The sequence below is a fragment of the Dunckerocampus dactyliophorus genome, chromosome 6, assembly GCF_027744805.1.
Source record: "Dunckerocampus dactyliophorus isolate RoL2022-P2 chromosome 6, RoL_Ddac_1.1, whole genome shotgun sequence".
Classification (NCBI taxonomy): Eukaryota; Metazoa; Chordata; class Actinopteri; order Syngnathiformes; family Syngnathidae; genus Dunckerocampus; species Dunckerocampus dactyliophorus.
Genome location: NC_072824.1, coordinates 9,225,774 through 9,244,734, shown reverse-complemented (window position 1 = coordinate 9,244,734; position 18,961 = coordinate 9,225,774). Strand labels below are relative to the sequence as shown.

General features: G+C 39.2%; 2 protein-coding genes across 6 annotated transcripts in view; both read right to left on the bottom strand.

Moving 5' to 3' along the window:
- The window catches only part of fam13a (family with sequence similarity 13 member A), an 83,515-nt gene extending 67,360 nt beyond the window's left edge, over positions 1-16,155 (bottom strand). For 3 of the 4 annotated variants that reach the window (XM_054778443.1, XM_054778444.1, XM_054778445.1), the window contains exons 1-3: positions 15,938-16,155; positions 2,420-2,615; positions 976-1,182 (exon numbers count right to left, since the gene is read on the bottom strand). In XM_054778443.1, coding sequence (XP_054634418.1) covers positions 976-1,182; positions 2,420-2,615; positions 15,938-15,964 — 430 coding nt within the window. In that variant the 5' untranslated portion in view covers positions 15,965-16,155. The remainder of the gene's footprint in view (positions 1-975; positions 1,183-2,419; positions 2,616-15,937) is intronic. The other variant, XM_054778446.1, reaches the window with a different exon arrangement.
- Positions 16,156-17,210: 1,055 nt separating this feature from the next.
- Positions 17,211-18,961, bottom strand: part of zgc:154142 (uncharacterized protein LOC555481 homolog) — a 36,651-nt gene continuing 34,900 nt past the window's right edge. For both annotated transcript variants that reach the window (XM_054778081.1, XM_054778082.1), the window contains 2 exons: positions 18,403-18,563; positions 17,211-18,168 (listed from right to left, as the gene is read on the bottom strand). In XM_054778081.1, the coding sequence (XP_054634056.1) occupies positions 17,971-18,168; positions 18,403-18,563 (359 nt within the window). In that variant the 3' untranslated portion in view covers positions 17,211-17,970. The remainder of the gene's footprint in view (positions 18,169-18,402; positions 18,564-18,961) is intronic.

Below are 18,961 nucleotides of genomic sequence, written 5' to 3'. Positions count from 1 at the left end.
AAATCTAAGCTACCATTATGCTTCATGGGCCCCGAGTGGTTTTTACAGTGTTGGGCCCTGCAGATGCCATGTGAAGTTCCCTGAGCCCCTCCTGCACCCAAAGCGAGGAGGTGACTGGCCCCTTCGCAGCCAGTTTGGAGGTCCATTGGCAGCCATAGTGTGAAGTTCCCAGGCCTCCTCTACAAATCTAGTATGGGGGTCCACGGACCTCTCTGTGCTTCATCGTGGAGGCCCTTGGGCCCCTTTGCACCTCAACAGTGGTGGTTCCTGGGTCCCTGTGCACCCAAAGTGTGAAGGACCCTTGACCCCTCTATACATCAAGTGTGGAGGTTCACGGGTGCCACTGCATTTAAAATGTGGAGGTCCAGGGCCCCTCTTCCCCAAAAATGTAGCTGTACCTGGGCCCCAGGGGCAGACCTTTTCATATACTGTGTAGAGTGAGCCATCCAACCCTGCAGGGTCCCAAAACACAAATATACTGTAAATTCTCCTTCAGTTACCAGTTCAGAGAAAATTTGGATATGATCTTGTGCAATTTTTTCAGTATTCGTTTTAAAACAGTTAAAAGTGCTTGGGAATGAGGTGTGATGAAACCTCAGAAAAACATTCATAAAATCCTACGCTCGGTTGAAGATTCCTGGTCTGTCTCTGGCTTGCACAGAAGGCTCCTTCCTTCCTGTGGTATGCGAGTATTTGTGCTGCAAAGAGCCTACAAATATGTTGATACTATTACTGGGGGAGAACATAATGGGGTCAGAGTTGGATAAACACATATACTGTACAGTAACTACTAATCACTACACGCTCAATGACGCACGTTTGGTCATCATGTGCGTCTGCGTGTTTGTGTGTATTAAAAGCGGGAGTGTGTTACCTCCATTCAGATAAACAGGTTGGTTTATTAGACTGGTGCTGGCTTTGTGTGTTACAACAGCACCTATTTAGTTATATACATAAAATGTTTTGTGCATATACCTTGGTAGTGAAGTATCAGCGCCTTTTGGACTGCAGAGTCCACCAGGCCCTGAGGCAGGTCCCTTAAGTACTTCTTGAGCAAGCTGGCCACTGTGCACGTGTCTGAGTCACTCATGTCCGTGTCTTCATTGCTCTCCAGACGCTGTCTCAAGGCCTCCACGTTGCGGACGTTGCCGTTCACCCTGAACAAACCCTCCTGCTGCAAAGCTGTAATAATAATAATAATAATAATAATAATAATAATAATAATAATAATAATAATAATGAAGAAGAAGAAGAAGAAGAAGATCCAAATTTGATTACATTGAAACGAATCAGCCTAAATTGTATTATATTTATTGAAAAATTGCATTTAGTGTGAACTTATTAATAGTACATATCTCTCAATGGTGATAAATAATATTTTTTTTATTTTTACAATTTTTTTTGGTTTAAAAAAAACAACCTCATGCACTGTATGGTTTAAATACATGGAAATACATGCCTTTACTTTTACTGCCATCGAGCGGTCACACTGCAGAACTGCAGACCACCATGAACCTAAACATAATCTAAATCTATCGGCACTCATTAAAATGCGTGAAAATGTGAAACATTTGACCGCAGAAAATTATTGTAGTACATTGCAAACATTTTTTGTAACTTTTTCCATTTTTTATAATCATCATAATATTCATAAGAATTAAATTTGATTGGCCTCATTTTGGATCTTTTTTAAAATCATTTTGAGGGGTCGCATAAATGTAAAAAGAAACTAACCTTTTTAAAACTTTAAAACCATCAAACTTTAAGGGTCTACCTTGACTTTGATAACAAGTGCGATCCATATACAGTATATAAGGCCGACCGCTTTGAAAGTGAGTTTGGGGGATTCATGCAAGTTCCTGTCTATATTATATTCATCTCTTCTGCTCCTTCTTTTGGTTGCCAGAAAAGGCAAAGAAAAAGCATACGTAAAGGAGAAACACAAGAAATGCAGATTCCCCATTTACCCATTTACTCTGTAGGATTCATTTAGCCATTTAGTCTTTATGAACCACTGTAAAACATAAATACCATACACAACTTGATAACAAGTAACATTGCATATACTGTATATATATCTATATTACATATATCTCCATTTATCTTATATAGAAACTCACTGACATACTAACTGAAAGTTTTGATCTTAGAAAATTATATAGAGTATAAAATACTTTTTGGAACATTATATTTAATTACAGGTTTTTCATTATGATGACTGTAATAGTTTGCCCTTCCCTTGTGCCAGCCAAAAGAGTTCTAAACATCTGCAAACCTCAACCACAAGAATTTAAAATAGTGCTAAATTAAAACTGAGTATGATTATCCAGGGAGTTAATGGCATCTAATGCATCCAAATGTGATCTATAGCAAATAATTTAAAGGTAATCGTGATCACGCTCGGAAAAATTCTGCTCACCATTCTTGCGAAGATGCTCCACCATCCTCCTCAACACCTGAGGCACACCATCTTCCATCAGTCCCTTGTCCTGCAGCTCTGACAGAGATGCCCCAAACAGCTTGGTGTGCTTGGCCGCCACCGACTTGGGTCTCAGCATGGGCATCTGGACCATCTTCTTCATGTCCTCCTTCACCTGCACCGCCGTCTTGTTGTGCTGCAGAGAGACGTTGGCAAGTTAGCGGAGACGACATAGAAGAAGAAGACGCTTGCCGCAGCCATGTTAACTTGGAGAGAACACGAGCTGTGTGTTTGTGTGTGCATTTGTGTGCATGTGGCTGCAACAAATATCAGGTTGCCATGAAACACCTTTGCAGAAAAAGCGCCGCTGCGTTCAGTAGCATGCACACCTGCACACACACATATACTGTATGTACAGAGAAAAGGAGATCAGTCTTCAAGGGAAGTGGGAAACATTTGCATGTGAATGTGAAATGTGCAGAAGAGGGAGAATGGCGGCGGGGGGGGGGGGGGGGGGGGGGGGGGGGGTCGTCACACTAGCAAACTATAGCAACACACTATCATAGCAACCCCACGAAGATCATTTTACTCTGCAGGCAAACATTGAGCAGCCATTTTACAACATTTTACAGCACACCTCTCACTGGTTATGTTTACATGCATAGCAATGATATGACCCTTGACCGCTACACGCCTGTCTCCGACAGTGTGTGTCTCCAAAGCGCTATTGTGCATTTTATCCACCTTTTTACACATACATTAACTCTGCACCAACTTAACAGATACAACTTATCACAAACAAGTGTGTGACACAGGAGATAAATGTAAGCAACACCCGCATAGAAGAAAAACAAAATGGTCAAACTTACAGCTCACATGTCAAACAGTTGGCAGTGCTACAAGCTTTATTTCAAGATGTGTAGCAAAGCCTACTCTTTGACAAAGTGGTGGGCATATAAACGGAGTGGGCTCATCTATCTAGGGGCGGGGTCCGAGTTGGTACAGTGTCCATACGGGAGGAGGTTGTTACTTTGTAATGTAATAATAATAATAATAATAATAATAATAATAATAATAATAATACATTTTATTTATATTGCACTTCACATTTTGGCAATCTCAAAGTGCTACAGAGTAAAATATGATGTTTTTAAACAAAGCAGGACTATAGTTACAAAAACAAAATAAAAATTAAACCTATACACTATTCTTAAAAATGCTTTTAAAAAAAGATATGTTTTTAGCTCTCTTTTAAAAACCTCTACAGTCTGTGGGGCCCTTCGATGGTCGGGGGGGCATTCCACAGCCTTGCAGCCGCAGAGGAGAACGCCCGGTCGCCCGTGGTGCCGAGCTTGGTTCGGAGGGACTTTATGGGTGTTTTTGGTTGTAGACTGGAGGGTGCATAAGGAAGTCTGCAGGGTGAGGAGTTCCTTGAGGTATTGGGGGGCATGTCCATGAAGGCACTGGTGTGTGAGGAAGGAGACCTTGTATTCAAATCTAAGTGGGACGGGAAGCCAAGATTTCAGAACAGGGGTGATGTGATCATATGTGCGGATCCTCATCAGGATCCTAGCAGCGCTGTTCTGGATGTATTGCAGTGTCTGTAGGCTCTTGCCAGGGATCTCGATGAGAAGTGCATTGCAGTAGTCCAGCCTGGAGGAGACAAAGGCGTGGACGAGTTTTTCTGCATCTGCCACGATGCAACAATTATCAATGCATCTATTTTGTGATCAATAGTTGGTTAATTTTTTCATGAATAATTATATATATAATTTTTTTTTTGCTCACTGTGCACTACTAAAACAAAGCATATTTGTAATGATCCACAATTAAAATAAACATGAAACAGACTGATTTACTTCAATTATCTTTTAATAATTGGAAGGTTATATCTACCAACATATTTCCCATTGCACAGAACCAGCAGGAAAAGTAAAGTGCACCAGTAGCAGCATGAATAAAATTAACAAGCTTCAGCATGTTCTGAGTAACCAACATAAAAAATCTGCCATTATTCACAAATAAATAATAGACTTCTGAATTCAAACTAAAATCCTGAGCATAGAATCTCTGACAAAATAATATTTTTGCTGTATAGCAAAGTAAAAAAACGCTTTCATACAAAATATAGATTTCTGTACCAGCGGCTCTCATACAAGAATAATGCTTGCAGACGTCAGTGTATTATGAATAACCCAAAAAAAACTAAGCTGCCCTTATTCACAATTGCAGTGTCAGTGAAATAATGTTGGGATGGGACGTTGTATCTGGGGTCCAAAGTGCACAACAAAGCCCGAAAGCCCTGCTTCTCAACAACCAAATATGGCCACAAATCCTTCGCAATAAAAGTGCTTCAAGCAGAAACAGTTTACCGAGTTGGGTAGAATATTAGTCATCACTGGTTCAATGGTTCTCTGGTTGGCAGCAACTTCAGCTGGCTCTTTTTCCTCCTGGTTCAAGTGAAAACGTGCTATGTGGTTTCTCATATTTGTCGTGTTCCCAAAAATATTTTAAGCTTGTATGACAAAGCTTGCCTATTGTCTGGCCCTTTCTTGTCCAGCTCATTTTTACCTTCAACTACGTGAAAGCCAAAGTGCTTCCAGACCCTCGCTTTAACTCCAGCTAGTTCGAGTCAGAGTTTACGCTCAACCATTTTGGTAGCGTCTTACAATTAGGTGCACCACCATAAACTGTCCAGGCGGCACTTCCGCTTTCCGTCTTTTTGTTCCGTCAGCATCGATTATTGACAATTATGAATAGATAAAAAATCGCCAATGTCTGCACCACGATGCATCTAAGAATCGATTATTTCCCCCACCCCTAGTGGATAAAGTTTGCCAATGTTCCTGAGGTGGTAATAGGAGGTCTTAAAGACATATTTGATGCGGGTGTCAATTTAAACACCCAAATTGGTCACAGATGTGGAAACGGGGTGTTTTGGCCAGAAAAAGTGATACAGGTGATGGTGGAAATGCGGAGCTGATGTACCAATTAATATGGCTTTTGTTTTGGAACTCCTTTGCTGAAGAAAATTAAGCTTCATCCACGGCTCTATCGCCTACAGACAGGTGGTCAGTGTGAATGTCGACGGGGAAGCGAAAGAAGTGGGTGTTCTTCTTAAATATATATATATATATATATATATATATATATATATATATATATATATATATATAGATAGATATATATACTTTATAACTTTTTATAACTTTAACTTTCTCACAGGCAGACCCCAGTCAGTCAGAGTCCACAATCGCATATCCAGCTCAAGAATTGTGAGCACTGGGACCCCACAGGGGTGTGTGCTGAGTCCGCTCCTCTACACGCTCTTCACCTACGATTGCGTGGCCTCCCAGAACAACACCAGCATCATTAAATTTGCGGATGACACTACAGTCATCGGACTGATCACTGATGGTGTTGAAAGGGTGAAAACCTTCAAGTTCCTTGGCACACACATCAGCGAGGACCTCACCTGGTCACACAACACCCAACAAATTATGAAGAAGTCCCAAAGGAGACTGTACTTCCTGAGAAGACTGAGGAAATTTGGCATGTCCACCACAATCCTGGGTTGCTTCTACAGATGCACTATCAAAAGTGTCCTTACCGCCTCCATCACTGTTTGGTACGGTAACTGTACAACACGTGATAGGAAGGCACTCCAGCGGGTGATCAAGACCTCACAGAACATTGTTGGGACAGCCCTCCCCTCACTGGAAGACATTTATAAAACTAGAGTCCTACGCAGAACACACAACCTCATCAAGGACAGCACACATCCACAACACTCATTATTCACACTCCTACCGTCAGGCAGACGCTACAGGAGTTTGAAGTCCAGGACCACAAGGCTGGCAAACAGCTTTTACCCAGAGGCCATCAGGCTTCTCAACGAAGCACTCACACACGCCGCACACAACACACGCACACACTCATAGCACTTTATTTATTTATTTGTATTATTTATTTGTATTAATGTCTCTTCTGTTTTTGTTGCTTAATTTATTGGTATATATGTTTATGTGTTTATGTTTCTTATGTTCTTATTCTTTCTTGTGTTTTCTTTCTTTTCGTGGGAGAATGAACAGAATAAGATTTTCATTGCATGGTATAACTGCTGTTTTACTATGCATATGACAATAAAACTCTCTTGAATCTTGAATATATATATATATATATATATGTGGGTTATCGGCATAGCAGTGGTAAGATATCCCATGCCTGCTGATGAGACTGCCAAGTGGGAGCAGACAGGGTGTTGAGCAGGGGTCTCAAACTCAATTTACCTTGGGGCCGCTGGAGGCAGAGTCTGGGTGAGGCGGGGCCGCATCAGGATTTCCACAAGAAAAGCTCTGATAAAAACACTCCAATGTTCTCAAATATCTTTAGTTTTTAAACACAAAATAAGATGAAAAAAAAAATTAAGAATAAGAAAATAAATCAACCAATCAGTAATAAATAAATAAAATAAAATAATAATACGGCAGATATAGACGACTGAAGAAACCACATATAGTTGCTGACTAGAGAAAACAAATTATTTTTATTCAGATTCAAATGTCTGCATTAACAGTTCTTTAACCTTTAACTTTCTGAACATGAATGGAACATTGAACATGAACTGTTCTGAACATGGCTTCTCTTGCCTACTTCCTTGCTGCCAGAGACCTGGCAGCGCTTCTTAGATTAATGATAGATTATGAAAAGTGGAATATGGAGAAAGCATACCTTCTTCCCCAGGGTTACAGAAACAGGGAAGAAGGAGAGGCCCAATATGAATGCAGAAAACCGGAAACACTAGAGGGGGATAGGAGGAGGGGGCAGGAAGCTCCATAGACATCCATGAAGTAATGTACTGTAAAGGTGTGTCAAAATAAAACCCATCTTTGTGGAATTATACATAAAAGGAGAAATTAAAAGTGCACTGTTACATAGGTCGGAGTTTCGGAGAAGAACAACCACACAGCAGCTCTCTGAGCGCGACAGACATAGGCTGGATCACAGATCACAGCGCCTCCTCCATTTCTGAGCAAAGATCGGCGGAGAAGCGGCGGCGCTGAGCGAAGTCAGCGGCTTCACGGCTTCTCCTCCGCCCAGCTCAGTGGAGGAATGACTGAATGAGTGAGCGAGCGAAGGCAGTGAGGCGCTGGACGTACTGCCCGGCCAAGGTCCCGCCCTCGAGAGCCATAGACCTCACCGTGATTGGTTCGTTCAGCCGAGGTCTCGCCGTCCAGAGCCATATACCTCACCGTGATTGGTTCGTTCAGCTTCACACACGACAAGTGTCATTCATATCAAACTTGCGGACCACACTAACATTAATCTTTCGTAAGCCCGGGGGCCACGAGTCTGAGACTAGTGGTGTAGAGGGTGGGGCCCACCAATGAGCCCTGAGGGACATCACAGGTTGTGACCTTGCTTTGCCCAGGGCGACGTGCTCAGTCCTGTCGATGAGATATGAGGTGAACCAGCTATGTACGGTGCCAGAGAGTCCAGTGGTGTATTTCAGACGGATGTAATGGTCGACTGTGTCGAAGGCAGCAGTTAGATCCAGGAGGATGAGTCATGAAAAGCTACAAATTCAAAAGCAAGAGTCTCTCAAAAGTGGAGCAAACAAGGTTGACAGATTTTTCTCACGTTTGGTGCTGATAAACAGGCTCTAGGGATACATGTTGCAGTCACTTCTGCATAATAGGGTTTTTTTTTTTTTAACATAGTTAAAGTTAGCTTAGCTCAAGGGTTTTCTTTTCAAACTGTCTCATTCTTTCATATTCTACTGAATTTTAAATAATCTGTTCCGTGTTCAAGCTGTCGCCATTGTGAATACTTTATTAACAATGTTAAAGTAACATTATAATGTTAACGTGTAAAAAGAATTTAACCATTGCATGTAAAACAAACAATTTTCAGTGAAGGCATCATCTGATGGGAATTTTATGGCCAAGTATTACGGACTGGTCGCCAGCCAATCGCAGGGCCCAATGTGAACATATTTTACCGTTACAAACAAGTCTAGATGTAAGCATTGTACACTTAATTATACATGTGTTCATATTTCTACAAGCCGGTTCTGGAAAAGATTCCAGCTGGTTGCCATGTGACAACCCTTGTTTTCCCTGTCATAGTTTGCCATTGCTCAACAACAAGAGAGCTGACCCGTGCAGCGCATGGAGAGGCCTCTGCAGTGTATGCTACCAGTGCTACAACAGTGGTCATGTGACGGAAGGGTCAGCTGCTTAAACCCCCACCCCCTTCTTCACATATGTCACCGAGACCACCAAAAGGGAGCAGATCCCGACGTCAGCAGATGCTCCGCTAATACCATATGCCAGGGGTGTCCAAAGTTTGGCCCGGGAGCCATTTGTGACCCACAGCTGTCTTTTTATTGGCCCGCAACACAATTTAAAAATAGAATTTAACAAAAAAAACAAATAAAAAAAACAACAGCAGCAATTTTACAAGAATAAAGTCAAAATATTAAGAGAAAAATGTTGTCAAAAAATAAGTCATAATTTTATGAGAGCAACATAATATGAGAAAAAAGTAATTTTTTAGTAGCATAAAGTTGAAATATTAAATAGAAAATATATATTTTTAAGTTGTAATAATATGAGAAAAAAATAAAATAAAGTTGTTTTTTTTTGGAAAATGAGGTTGAGGGAAAGTTTGAATATTATGGGAATAAAGTTGTAATTACGAGAAGGAAATTTACAAGATGGAAAAAGGTCTGTATTTTCCGTGAAAACAGTCAAAATATGGAGAAAAAAGTTGTAAAGTTGCAATTCTCTGAAAATAAACTAATGAGGAAAAATATTGTCATTTTAGTAGCATAGAGTTTAAATATTAAAGAAAAAATGTAAAAGGCAATAAAAAAATAAAAAGCAGCAAAAATGTAAAAATCAGCAGTAATTTTAAGAGAAAAATGTAATCCAACAACAAAAAGTCATAATTTTACAAGATTAATGTAATATTATGAGTAAAAATAATTTTCGTAGCATAAAGTTTAAAAAAATATATGTTTTTAAGTTGTAATGATATGAGAAAAAAGAAAACAAAATAAAGTTGTAATTTTTGGAAAACTAAATTGGGGAAAAAGTGACATATCTTGTATTATAATTAGGAGAATAACATTTACAAGAACAAAAAAAAAACAAGAAATAAAAAAAACAGCTTAAACGAGAACAAAGTCAAAATATGAAGGAAAAAAGTTGCAATTTTCAGAGAGTAAACTTGCATGTCATGAGGAAAATTTTTTAGTAGCAATAATCTATTTTTAAAAAATCATATAAATCATAAACAAAACAAATAAAGTTGCCATTTTTTGAAAATTCAGTTGGGGGAAAGTTATAATATTATGGCAATGAAGTCATATTTTGAGAAGTAACTTCACAAAGATTATTTAAGAAGAAAGTTGAAATATTTGGAAATGCGAGAAACAAAAGCAACGGGTGAAGTTCATACTAATAATAGGCTTTTTCACTCAGAACACAAACCTGAGATGCACTTTTCTTGAAAAATATATGCAGTAGTGGCCGGATTCTCTCTGTTACATCCGTCTCACTTGACGCATGTCCATTGTGCGTGTGCTAACTTTATCTCATGCCGCACAGATAGACTACTACTGTATTTTTACCATTTTTCTTTCACCTCATATTTGGTGTCAAATGCTGATACTATGTGTACTATTTGTAATGCTTAAAGGTAAGTTTTGATGACTTATTGAGTGCTAATGTGCACATTTGTCTCAAGTTAATTCATGCTAGCACACTGCCTTTTACCACACACGTCAAACAGCCATGTAATAATTTTTCTGGAAAAACTCCAGGCTTGAACTGGTGGATGGTGGGTCGGCATTCATTTTGTGCTTTTAATTTGATGTTATTCATGTGTTAGTTTTACACAATACATCATAAATAAGATAAATTAGATCGCTTTAATGTATAAACCACAGGGGTGTCCAAAGTGCGTGCCGAGGCTGTTTTTTTTAAATTGGCCCATGGAAAAAAAAAAACCCAGCAAAAATAGAAAAATCTACCGTCATTTTACAAAAATAAAGTCAAAATATTAAGAGAAGAAAGTTGTAATCTAACGAGAAAAAGTCATAATTGTACGAGAATAACGTCATAATATTATGAGGAAAAATAACGTCATTTTAGTAGCATTGACTCAAAATGTTACATTATGAGAAAAAATAACAAGAAATAAAGTGGTAATTTTGGAAAAAATTGTTTGGGGGAAAAGATAATGTTACAAGAACAAAGTAAAAATATTATGGGAATAAAGTCTTTATGAGGAAAAAATATCATTTTAGTATTACAGAGCTGAAATATTAAAGAATAAATATGTTTTTTTTAAAAGTCATATAATTTTTTGGAAAATTTTGAAAAAAATTCTAATATTACAAGAAGAAAATATACGAAGATTATTTAAAAAGAAAGCTGACATATTTGGAAAAAAAAACCAACAACAGCAATAATGGAAAAACAGAGTGAAGACGTTGAATAGGCTTTTTCACCTCTATCACAAAGCTGAGATGCTGTTTTTTCTTGAACTACAGTATAAATACCTTCGTAGCACAGCGTTCATTTTTCAGTATATGGCCCTCTGTGGAAAAAGTTTGGACACCCCTGGAGACAGAGAATGCAGACCTCCCTCAAGGCCAAAACAATCCAAATATGAGGACCAGCACGAAACTGCGCACACTTGAAGACACCCACTTCCTGAGTCTTGAAATTTTGGTCATTAACATCCATGCATAATTCAATAAGAAACTTGGGAAATTGCCACCAATGGTAATAGTAATGCTAACAAACAGATAGAAGCTAAAACACAACATCATTCATACCAATAAAAGCATCATTATCTTTGTAAAGGTAGAATTCTTGTCTGAAATGTAATGCAATGGCCTTTGTTTCCACTTCTACTGAGGTACAAGCAAAGTTGACCAATCACCCGTCCATATATATATATATATATACACACAACATAAATACACATACAATGTGACGGGGGTTAGACAGGACAGGATGACTGGGTGATAAGGGGGATGGGGAGGAAAGGGGAGAACAGGAGGAGAGGGAAGGAGAAAAAAAAGCAACTCCCCAACTATGCTCCTATGGGGGAGTACAGTGTGGGATTGGGAAAAAACCTCATAGGCACAAATAAGGACTGGTGAACATACCTACTACATACTGTAATTCATAAGTCACAATTAAGGACACAAAACAATATGAACAGTACAATGTTGAAATAATACTAGGACGTGCAGCTAATAGCTGAGTCTCAGACATTATTATCTGTGGCAGCGAGCACCATTAAGCTGATCTGAGCTCAGTCTGCCTCTCTCAACTAATGCCCACTACACGCACCCCCCCCCCCCCCCCCCCCACACACACACACACACACACACGCACACATACACAAATATGTCAAAGGAGGACTTTTTTTTTACCTTTCATATTTGTTTTGTTTTCTTCAGGACTCCAGGTTTAACGCCATATGGGACCCCTACCCCTCAGCCCCCTCCCGCAACCTTGTGTGAAGCTGAACACTACCTAACACATTGCTAATTGGCAAAACGACTTCTATTCACACTCCTGCATCATCGCAAACACACACACACACATTTGGGTTGCTAATGCTAATTGCTAAAGTTGCTAATGAACGCCATCATCCACCTGGGGAAATTAGTGCATTTACTTTGAAAACAATTTATATTTATGTTATAATAGTAGACAAAATGAGTTGGAAATCCCACATTAAAAATATACAACATAAAAAGGGCCAAGTAACATTTCTATACTCAATAAGGCAACATTTGTTGTGGACCAAAAATCACTCCATACTCTCTATTGTTCTCTAGTATTACCATACAGTATCTAACTTATTGTGCGGAGATATGGGCAAATAATACAAAAGCAGACTTCACTCCCCAACTGTACTACAAAAAAGATCAATTAGGGTCATCCACAAGGCCGCTTAGAGAACAAACAAACCCCCATCTCTAAAATCACAACGACTAAAATTTGTTGAGCTGGTAAACTTTCAAACAGCTAAAATTATGCATAAAGCAAAAAATCTGAATAAAAAATCTGAATAAAAAAGCACCCCAGACCATGATGGACCCCCCTCCACTGTGCCGGGTAGAAAACATCTCAGGTGGGATCTCCTTGTCATGCCAGTAATGTTGGAAGCCATCTGGACCGTCAAGCTTACATTTTTTCTCATCAGAGAATAAAACTTTTTCCACCTTTCAATGTCCCATGTTTGATGCTCTCTGGCAAAGTCTAAACAGGCAGTTTTGTGGCGTTGAAGGAGACGAGGTCTTTGAATTTGTTTTTTTAAACCCTTTTCCCCCAGATGCCATCTGATATGAGAGGTATATTGATGTGACAGAACGAGAGAAAAAAAGAAAGTTCAAATAAATCAATCAATAAGCAGCAGTGAGCAAGTTCCATTAGCAGCATATTAGCCATACATGCCATAAACCTGACACGGTGTGGTATGCTTTGGATCATGAAGTGTTCCTTTCCATAACTTTTAACATTGGTTTCTTCTGCCCAAACAACCAAGATTTACATACATATACGTACATATATATATAAACAATATACACACACATGTACATACACTGTTTTTTCTAACCCTAATGATGTCCTCCTTCACTTGCATTGAATTATCCATGGACTTCACATTGGTGGCTCTAGTCAAACTGCTGCTAAAATGCCAACTCAACACTCGTTCAACCAATATTTAGAGGTTTTTATGCCACAAAAAAAAGACATTTGTGCTGCTTTATTAAAAATAATACATTTCCAGGACCCAAGGAGTGCACGTAAACTTAGGAATTCGTGTCACTGGCCTTCAAGTGCAGCCTTAATGATGAACAATGCCTTCAGTTGCAACACAGCTACATAAATATGGCTGTAATTCCTGAAATATTGTTGTGAATGACATCAAAGCGAGTGTACAGTACAAATCATACTCGTCTTCCGACTTTCGAGTGGCTATAATGGTTCATATGGTGACACCTGTTGCTTTGGCATGCACTTTAAAGAGTATTTTTATAATATAATACTGAAGGATTCTGATACTACTCTTTTTGATGTAAAGAATAAAAAGAAAATATGTTTATGGATGTACTCTATTCTGTCTTTCTATTGGCTAGAATGTGTTGAGTTACAGCGACACCTGTTGCTTTGGCATGCGCTTTTGAAAGAGGAGATGCTGTATAAAGCAGTACTGGTCGAGAAATGGATTGTTCTTTTAACATCTAAAATTGTTGTTTTTAGATGTAAACGTGACTTCTGTGTACTAAATTTAAAAAATAGATATTGGAGTGTCACAAGACACTCACTTCACGAGACAAGAAGATAGAGATTGGGTCTACGAGAACCAGACGAAACAAGATTTTAACTTTACTTTGAAGAAAAGTGCAATGAAAAACATATTACAATATATTGCAATCTGCTAATATAATTTCTACAATGTTATGCTCTTCCACACTGTGTGTATGCTACCGGCGCCGCCTCCATCCAGTGACAAGACTGTACGACTGACAAAAGTGCTCACTTCGTTCATGTCGTCGTTCTATGCAACAAACACGCTAAGGTGCTGAAAGCAATGCACAACGTGAATCCTCTTCCTGCCTGTTAAGAGGCAAGAGACGAGGAAAACAGACAGACACACACACACACACACACACGCACACAGTATATGTTAGGGCTGTCAAATGATTAAAACTTTGTCTCAAATTAATCATAATTCATCACCGTTTGCATGTGGGAATTTTTTAATAGTAGCAGTTCATCTGAATTACACTTCAACCATGTTATTATGAGCCATGAGGGTTTGTGTTCAAAGACACCATGTAATTTTTTTGAAGTGCAGTCACTGTTTTGCGTGTAGCTGTATTTTTTGGCATTTCCGTGCACATTGTACTTCCGCAGAGTTACTAAGTGAGTGATAAGAATATTCACTTATTGCTTGTATTTCTGTTTATCTGTTTTGATGTTCGGAATGCCACTGAAAGTTCAGAGGAGAGACTAGAGACGTGTTTGTGAGTTGGAGATACATACAGTATATGGTGTTGGAATTGCACTGCTATTAATGTGTTCAGGTCAGAATAAAGTTATTAAAGAAGCGTTAGACTCTGTGTGGGGACGCTATTATGTCTCCACCTGCCGACATAACAGCAAGGGGTGGCTTGAGCATGCGCTAATTCTGCAAAAAAAATTAATGTAATTAATGAAATTAATGCACGTACATTTTGGACAGCCCTAATATATGTGCTACTTATCTTTACTTCAAAGCCTTTGGAATGTTTTTTCTTAGCAAACTTTAAAGGGACATGTCTGTGCCTTTAAGTGACTTGATAAAAAAAAAAAAAAAGGAATAATGGCAAGCCCATGCCCTATGACTTTTCCCCAAGCTTCTTTCTTCTGTTAAAGGGATAGTTCGTATTTTTTTACATGAAGTATGACATCCTCATCAAACGTGACTTCACCCGCCCCACTTGGTCCCCTGAGCTCGGTTCTGGTCGGATTTCGGTGAATAGGAACGTAGTTCCGTTTAGTTCGTGGGGACACTTAAGTAGAGTTTGGCTTCTCTAAGTCAGACCTCACAAATCGCTCTGCGTTACTTTCTCTCCATTTTTATCAATGTGCGCTATCGCCTGTCCATGTTTGTGTGTGTGATGAAGATGGCTGTAACACGTGCATTTTGTTTACGTATGTGTTCAACAGCGGATGAAGATGCGAGTGTCGCAGCCATCCTCATCACATGGACAGGCGATAGCGCGCATTAACGGTAAGTCGCCATTGATATGCTACAACTTCATTTAACAAAATATTAATTATCCCTTTAAAAGCTTGCCAATGCTTTCTCATGAGGATGGGATATTTATGAAGCTCTATTCTATTTACTCTACATAGGAATCTTTTTTTTTAGGTGAGTGTAGGAAAAACTACATTTTTAGATATAGATATTAAGATGGTACTAAATACTATGTGCATGCCATTCATCTTTGCTTCAAGCCTGTTTAGAAATGTTTTTTCTTTGCAAATTCTAAAAACAACATGTCTGGGCCTTTAAAAGTTGCTTTTATTTAAAAAAAAAAAAAAAAGATTGAATAAAAGCTAGCCCTTGCATGTGTGCCAAGTGGTTGCCACAAGTAACAGCTGCTGCAAATCATCTACCTTTGCAATACTTAGTAATACAAAGTGAGTAATTATGAGGTGGTAAAATAAAAAGTGATGTCACAAAGGTGGAGATCATTTCTAGGCGAGGAAAATGAGTCTTTGTTTATGTGCACTTTCCTGGTCATTGGGTGCATGAAGTAATCATGCCAAGTAGTGACAAGAGAGGAACGAACAAGCTCGTTTTAACTGTTTTGCAGGCTAATTTCAACATCCAACCCAACTGCAGCATTGAAACACAACATGGAAGTCAAATGATACACGGATGGACTCTAAAATGGCATAATTTAAAAGATTTAAAGAGGAAAGTTTGACTCACACAGATGGTCAGCGCTCCAGCCCCCATTCTTCCACAAAAGTGAAGGGGGAAGAAATGTGCTGCGGCTGCCCTCCTTCTCCTTTTTCTTAAATTTGTCCAGGGTCAACTCTTCCCTCAACAAAGAGGCTCCTTGTCCCCGCAGTGAGTGCCATTGAAAGTATATTTGGGAGAGAAGTGTAAACCAAAGACGCCGGTAAAGAATGTCTGTGATCTCTGACTGTTTTTATTTCTCTTCCTCCTCCCTCTTCTTCTTCTCCTTCTGTTTCTTTGGATGAAATCTGAGCCAAGCTCTCCTATTGGCTGAGGGCTTGTAGTCACGTGATCAAAGGCAGGAAGCGGCCCAAAACTTCAAAGGGGCTTCAGCTGTGGAATCACCAAAAACTCCGACGCATGCGCAAATGCAACAGGAAAAATCGCAATGAAGCCGATACAAGAAGAAAGAAAAGACGGCAGTTTTCCTGCTTTATAAAAATGAAAACTCCATCAAAACATTTTTAAATATTCTAAAAAATAACACAACATTACAATTGTAAAATAATTGTAACAATATAATTCAACAAAAAACTGAAAAATATGTTCAGGAAAACAGTGTGTTCACCCTAAAACAAATTTGCAAGTTCAAATATTATTACCAGAAGAAAATTAAAGTTTTGTTAGCCAGAGTTCAGACCTAAATACATATACAGTTGTCCCTTGTTTATAGCGGTTAATTGGTTCCAGACCCGAAAACACATGAATTTCTGCAATTTAGGTTTATTAATAAATGGAATATTTTCGTAATCAGAGCATAGAAAACCTGTTTGACTTTTTAAACATTATTAGAGCCTTGTAGACATGAATGAAATAGCATGCCTGTGGTCACCTGCACACTCCTATTATTCATTGTTTTGCGCAACTCTTATGCTGCAGGGATTCGAGACAGCCTCTAGCTAGCAAGCTTGCGAGCTACTAACATAGCAAGTTAGAGAGCTAACCAGTTAGCCTCAAATGTATTTCTTCTAAACTTAAGAAGCCAAAAACTTACCACTTCCACACCAAATGAGAAGATAACTTTTTTTTCACTCATGTGGCGTCATAAAGGGGGCAAAAGTTAAGACAATTCCAAGGGCCCCTGATTGAAAGAGGCCCCGGTAAATAGGTAAAATAATTTTGTTGTCTGGTCCACAAAACAGCGATCATTTATTAATTCATTTATGAAAAAACAAAATATAGCGAGGGAGCAATAATCAAACCGCAATATTGCGAGGGAAGACTACAATTAAAAACCCATTCCAAAACACTTTATTTCATACAATTAAGACATACAAATTCGTACTGTAGATCACAGACAAGTGTTTGCATTCTAACACCTAGCATGATAGCGCTAAGTGTCTATGTGAGGTAATACCTGAGAAAATGCCTAAAATGCTAAACATTAATATTTTAACAATGCTAGCATTTTAACTGTTAGAATGCTAACAACTACCATGAAAACACTAAGTGTCGACGTAAGTTTATAAATACCAAAAAAGCTAACATGCTAATGTTAGCATGCTAGCAATGCCAACATGCTAGCTGTTAGCATGCTAACACCTAGCATAATAGCACTTAGTCTGTGTAAGTTTATTCCTATGAAAATGGCTTAAATGTTAACGTGCTAACATTAGCATACTAACAATGTTAACGTGGTTACACCTAGCATGATAGTGCTTACTTTTGATGTAAGTTACACCTACAAAAATAGCTTAAAAGATTTTATTATAACATTTGCATTACTTGTCTCTCCCGAATGATGAACAATAAAGAAAGAGGCACATTTGGTCTATAGCAGCAGATCCTATCCAATACTACTAATAATGATCTTTCTCGAAGGGAGCACTCACACTGCTCTACACCATTCATGCTTCATCCCTTTAACATGTGACATCACTTCATGATACAACGCTGCATTATGGCAACTTTCCTGACTTTGCGACTAATTTCCACTCGCACTTATAAGAGTCAAGCGATACAAGGACAGTCCAGTGTGGGTGCGCCCACAAATCTTGTCCGCTTTAGTTGTACCGGGCCCTTTCATACAAGAACCTCCTGATGCTGTCATTGATCCAGTGGCTGAAGGCGGAAACACGAGTGAACACCGAGGGCTTCTTGTTCCTGATGCAGCCCTGGGGTCCAAAACTGACGACACCATGCACCTCCCAGGTCATGTTCGCCCCGGCAGCCTTACACGCGAAGGGACCCCCGGAGTCACCCTGTGAGGGAAAGTTGAAAAAGACTTGAATGGACAACAACAATGGTTGCTTTTGTTTTTGTGTGTGATTATGCGGCAAAGCTAGGCAGTCAAGGCTGACTGATTGCAAACAAAATAGGCCGTTACGTAAAGCACCAATTATGAGCGGACACCACACATTCCTGTGTCTGAAATGACCACATGACGCCTGGATTTGGAAGAAAAAAAACATTATATTATTTAATATTGTTCTTACCTGGCAAGCCGACTTGAGCTCATCAGGGGACTCGTAGCCAGCACAGATCATGGACGGCCTCAGGGTGTCCCACCAGTAGGCCGGCTTACTGCAGGTCTGGAAGTCCACTACGGGAAGTGACGCCTGGTTCAGTTTCTCTGACACTTTGGGGAAGAGGTTGCCTACAAGGAAGTGTAAATTTGATTTAATTACATTACAGGGGTGTCACGATGTACTCAGTTCATGAAATGAGACGATACTCGAGGTTGGGTCTACGAGAAGGAGACGAGACGAGATTTTAACATTACTTTTAAGAAAAGTACAATGAAAAAATATACAAAAAATGCAACAATTTATTTGTTAAGTTCTTTAGGACTTTCACAAGCCTGAACCTGAAAATCCAATCTACTCATTTCATTTCTCTGCGATTGGCTGGTGACCAGTCCAGGGTGTAAACCGCCTCTCATCCAAAGTCAGCTGGGATAGGCTCCGGCATGCCCCCGCAAATTTAGTGAGGACAAGCCGAATATAAAATGAATGAATTAATGAATAATTTAATTCCTACTGCGTTACGCTCTTC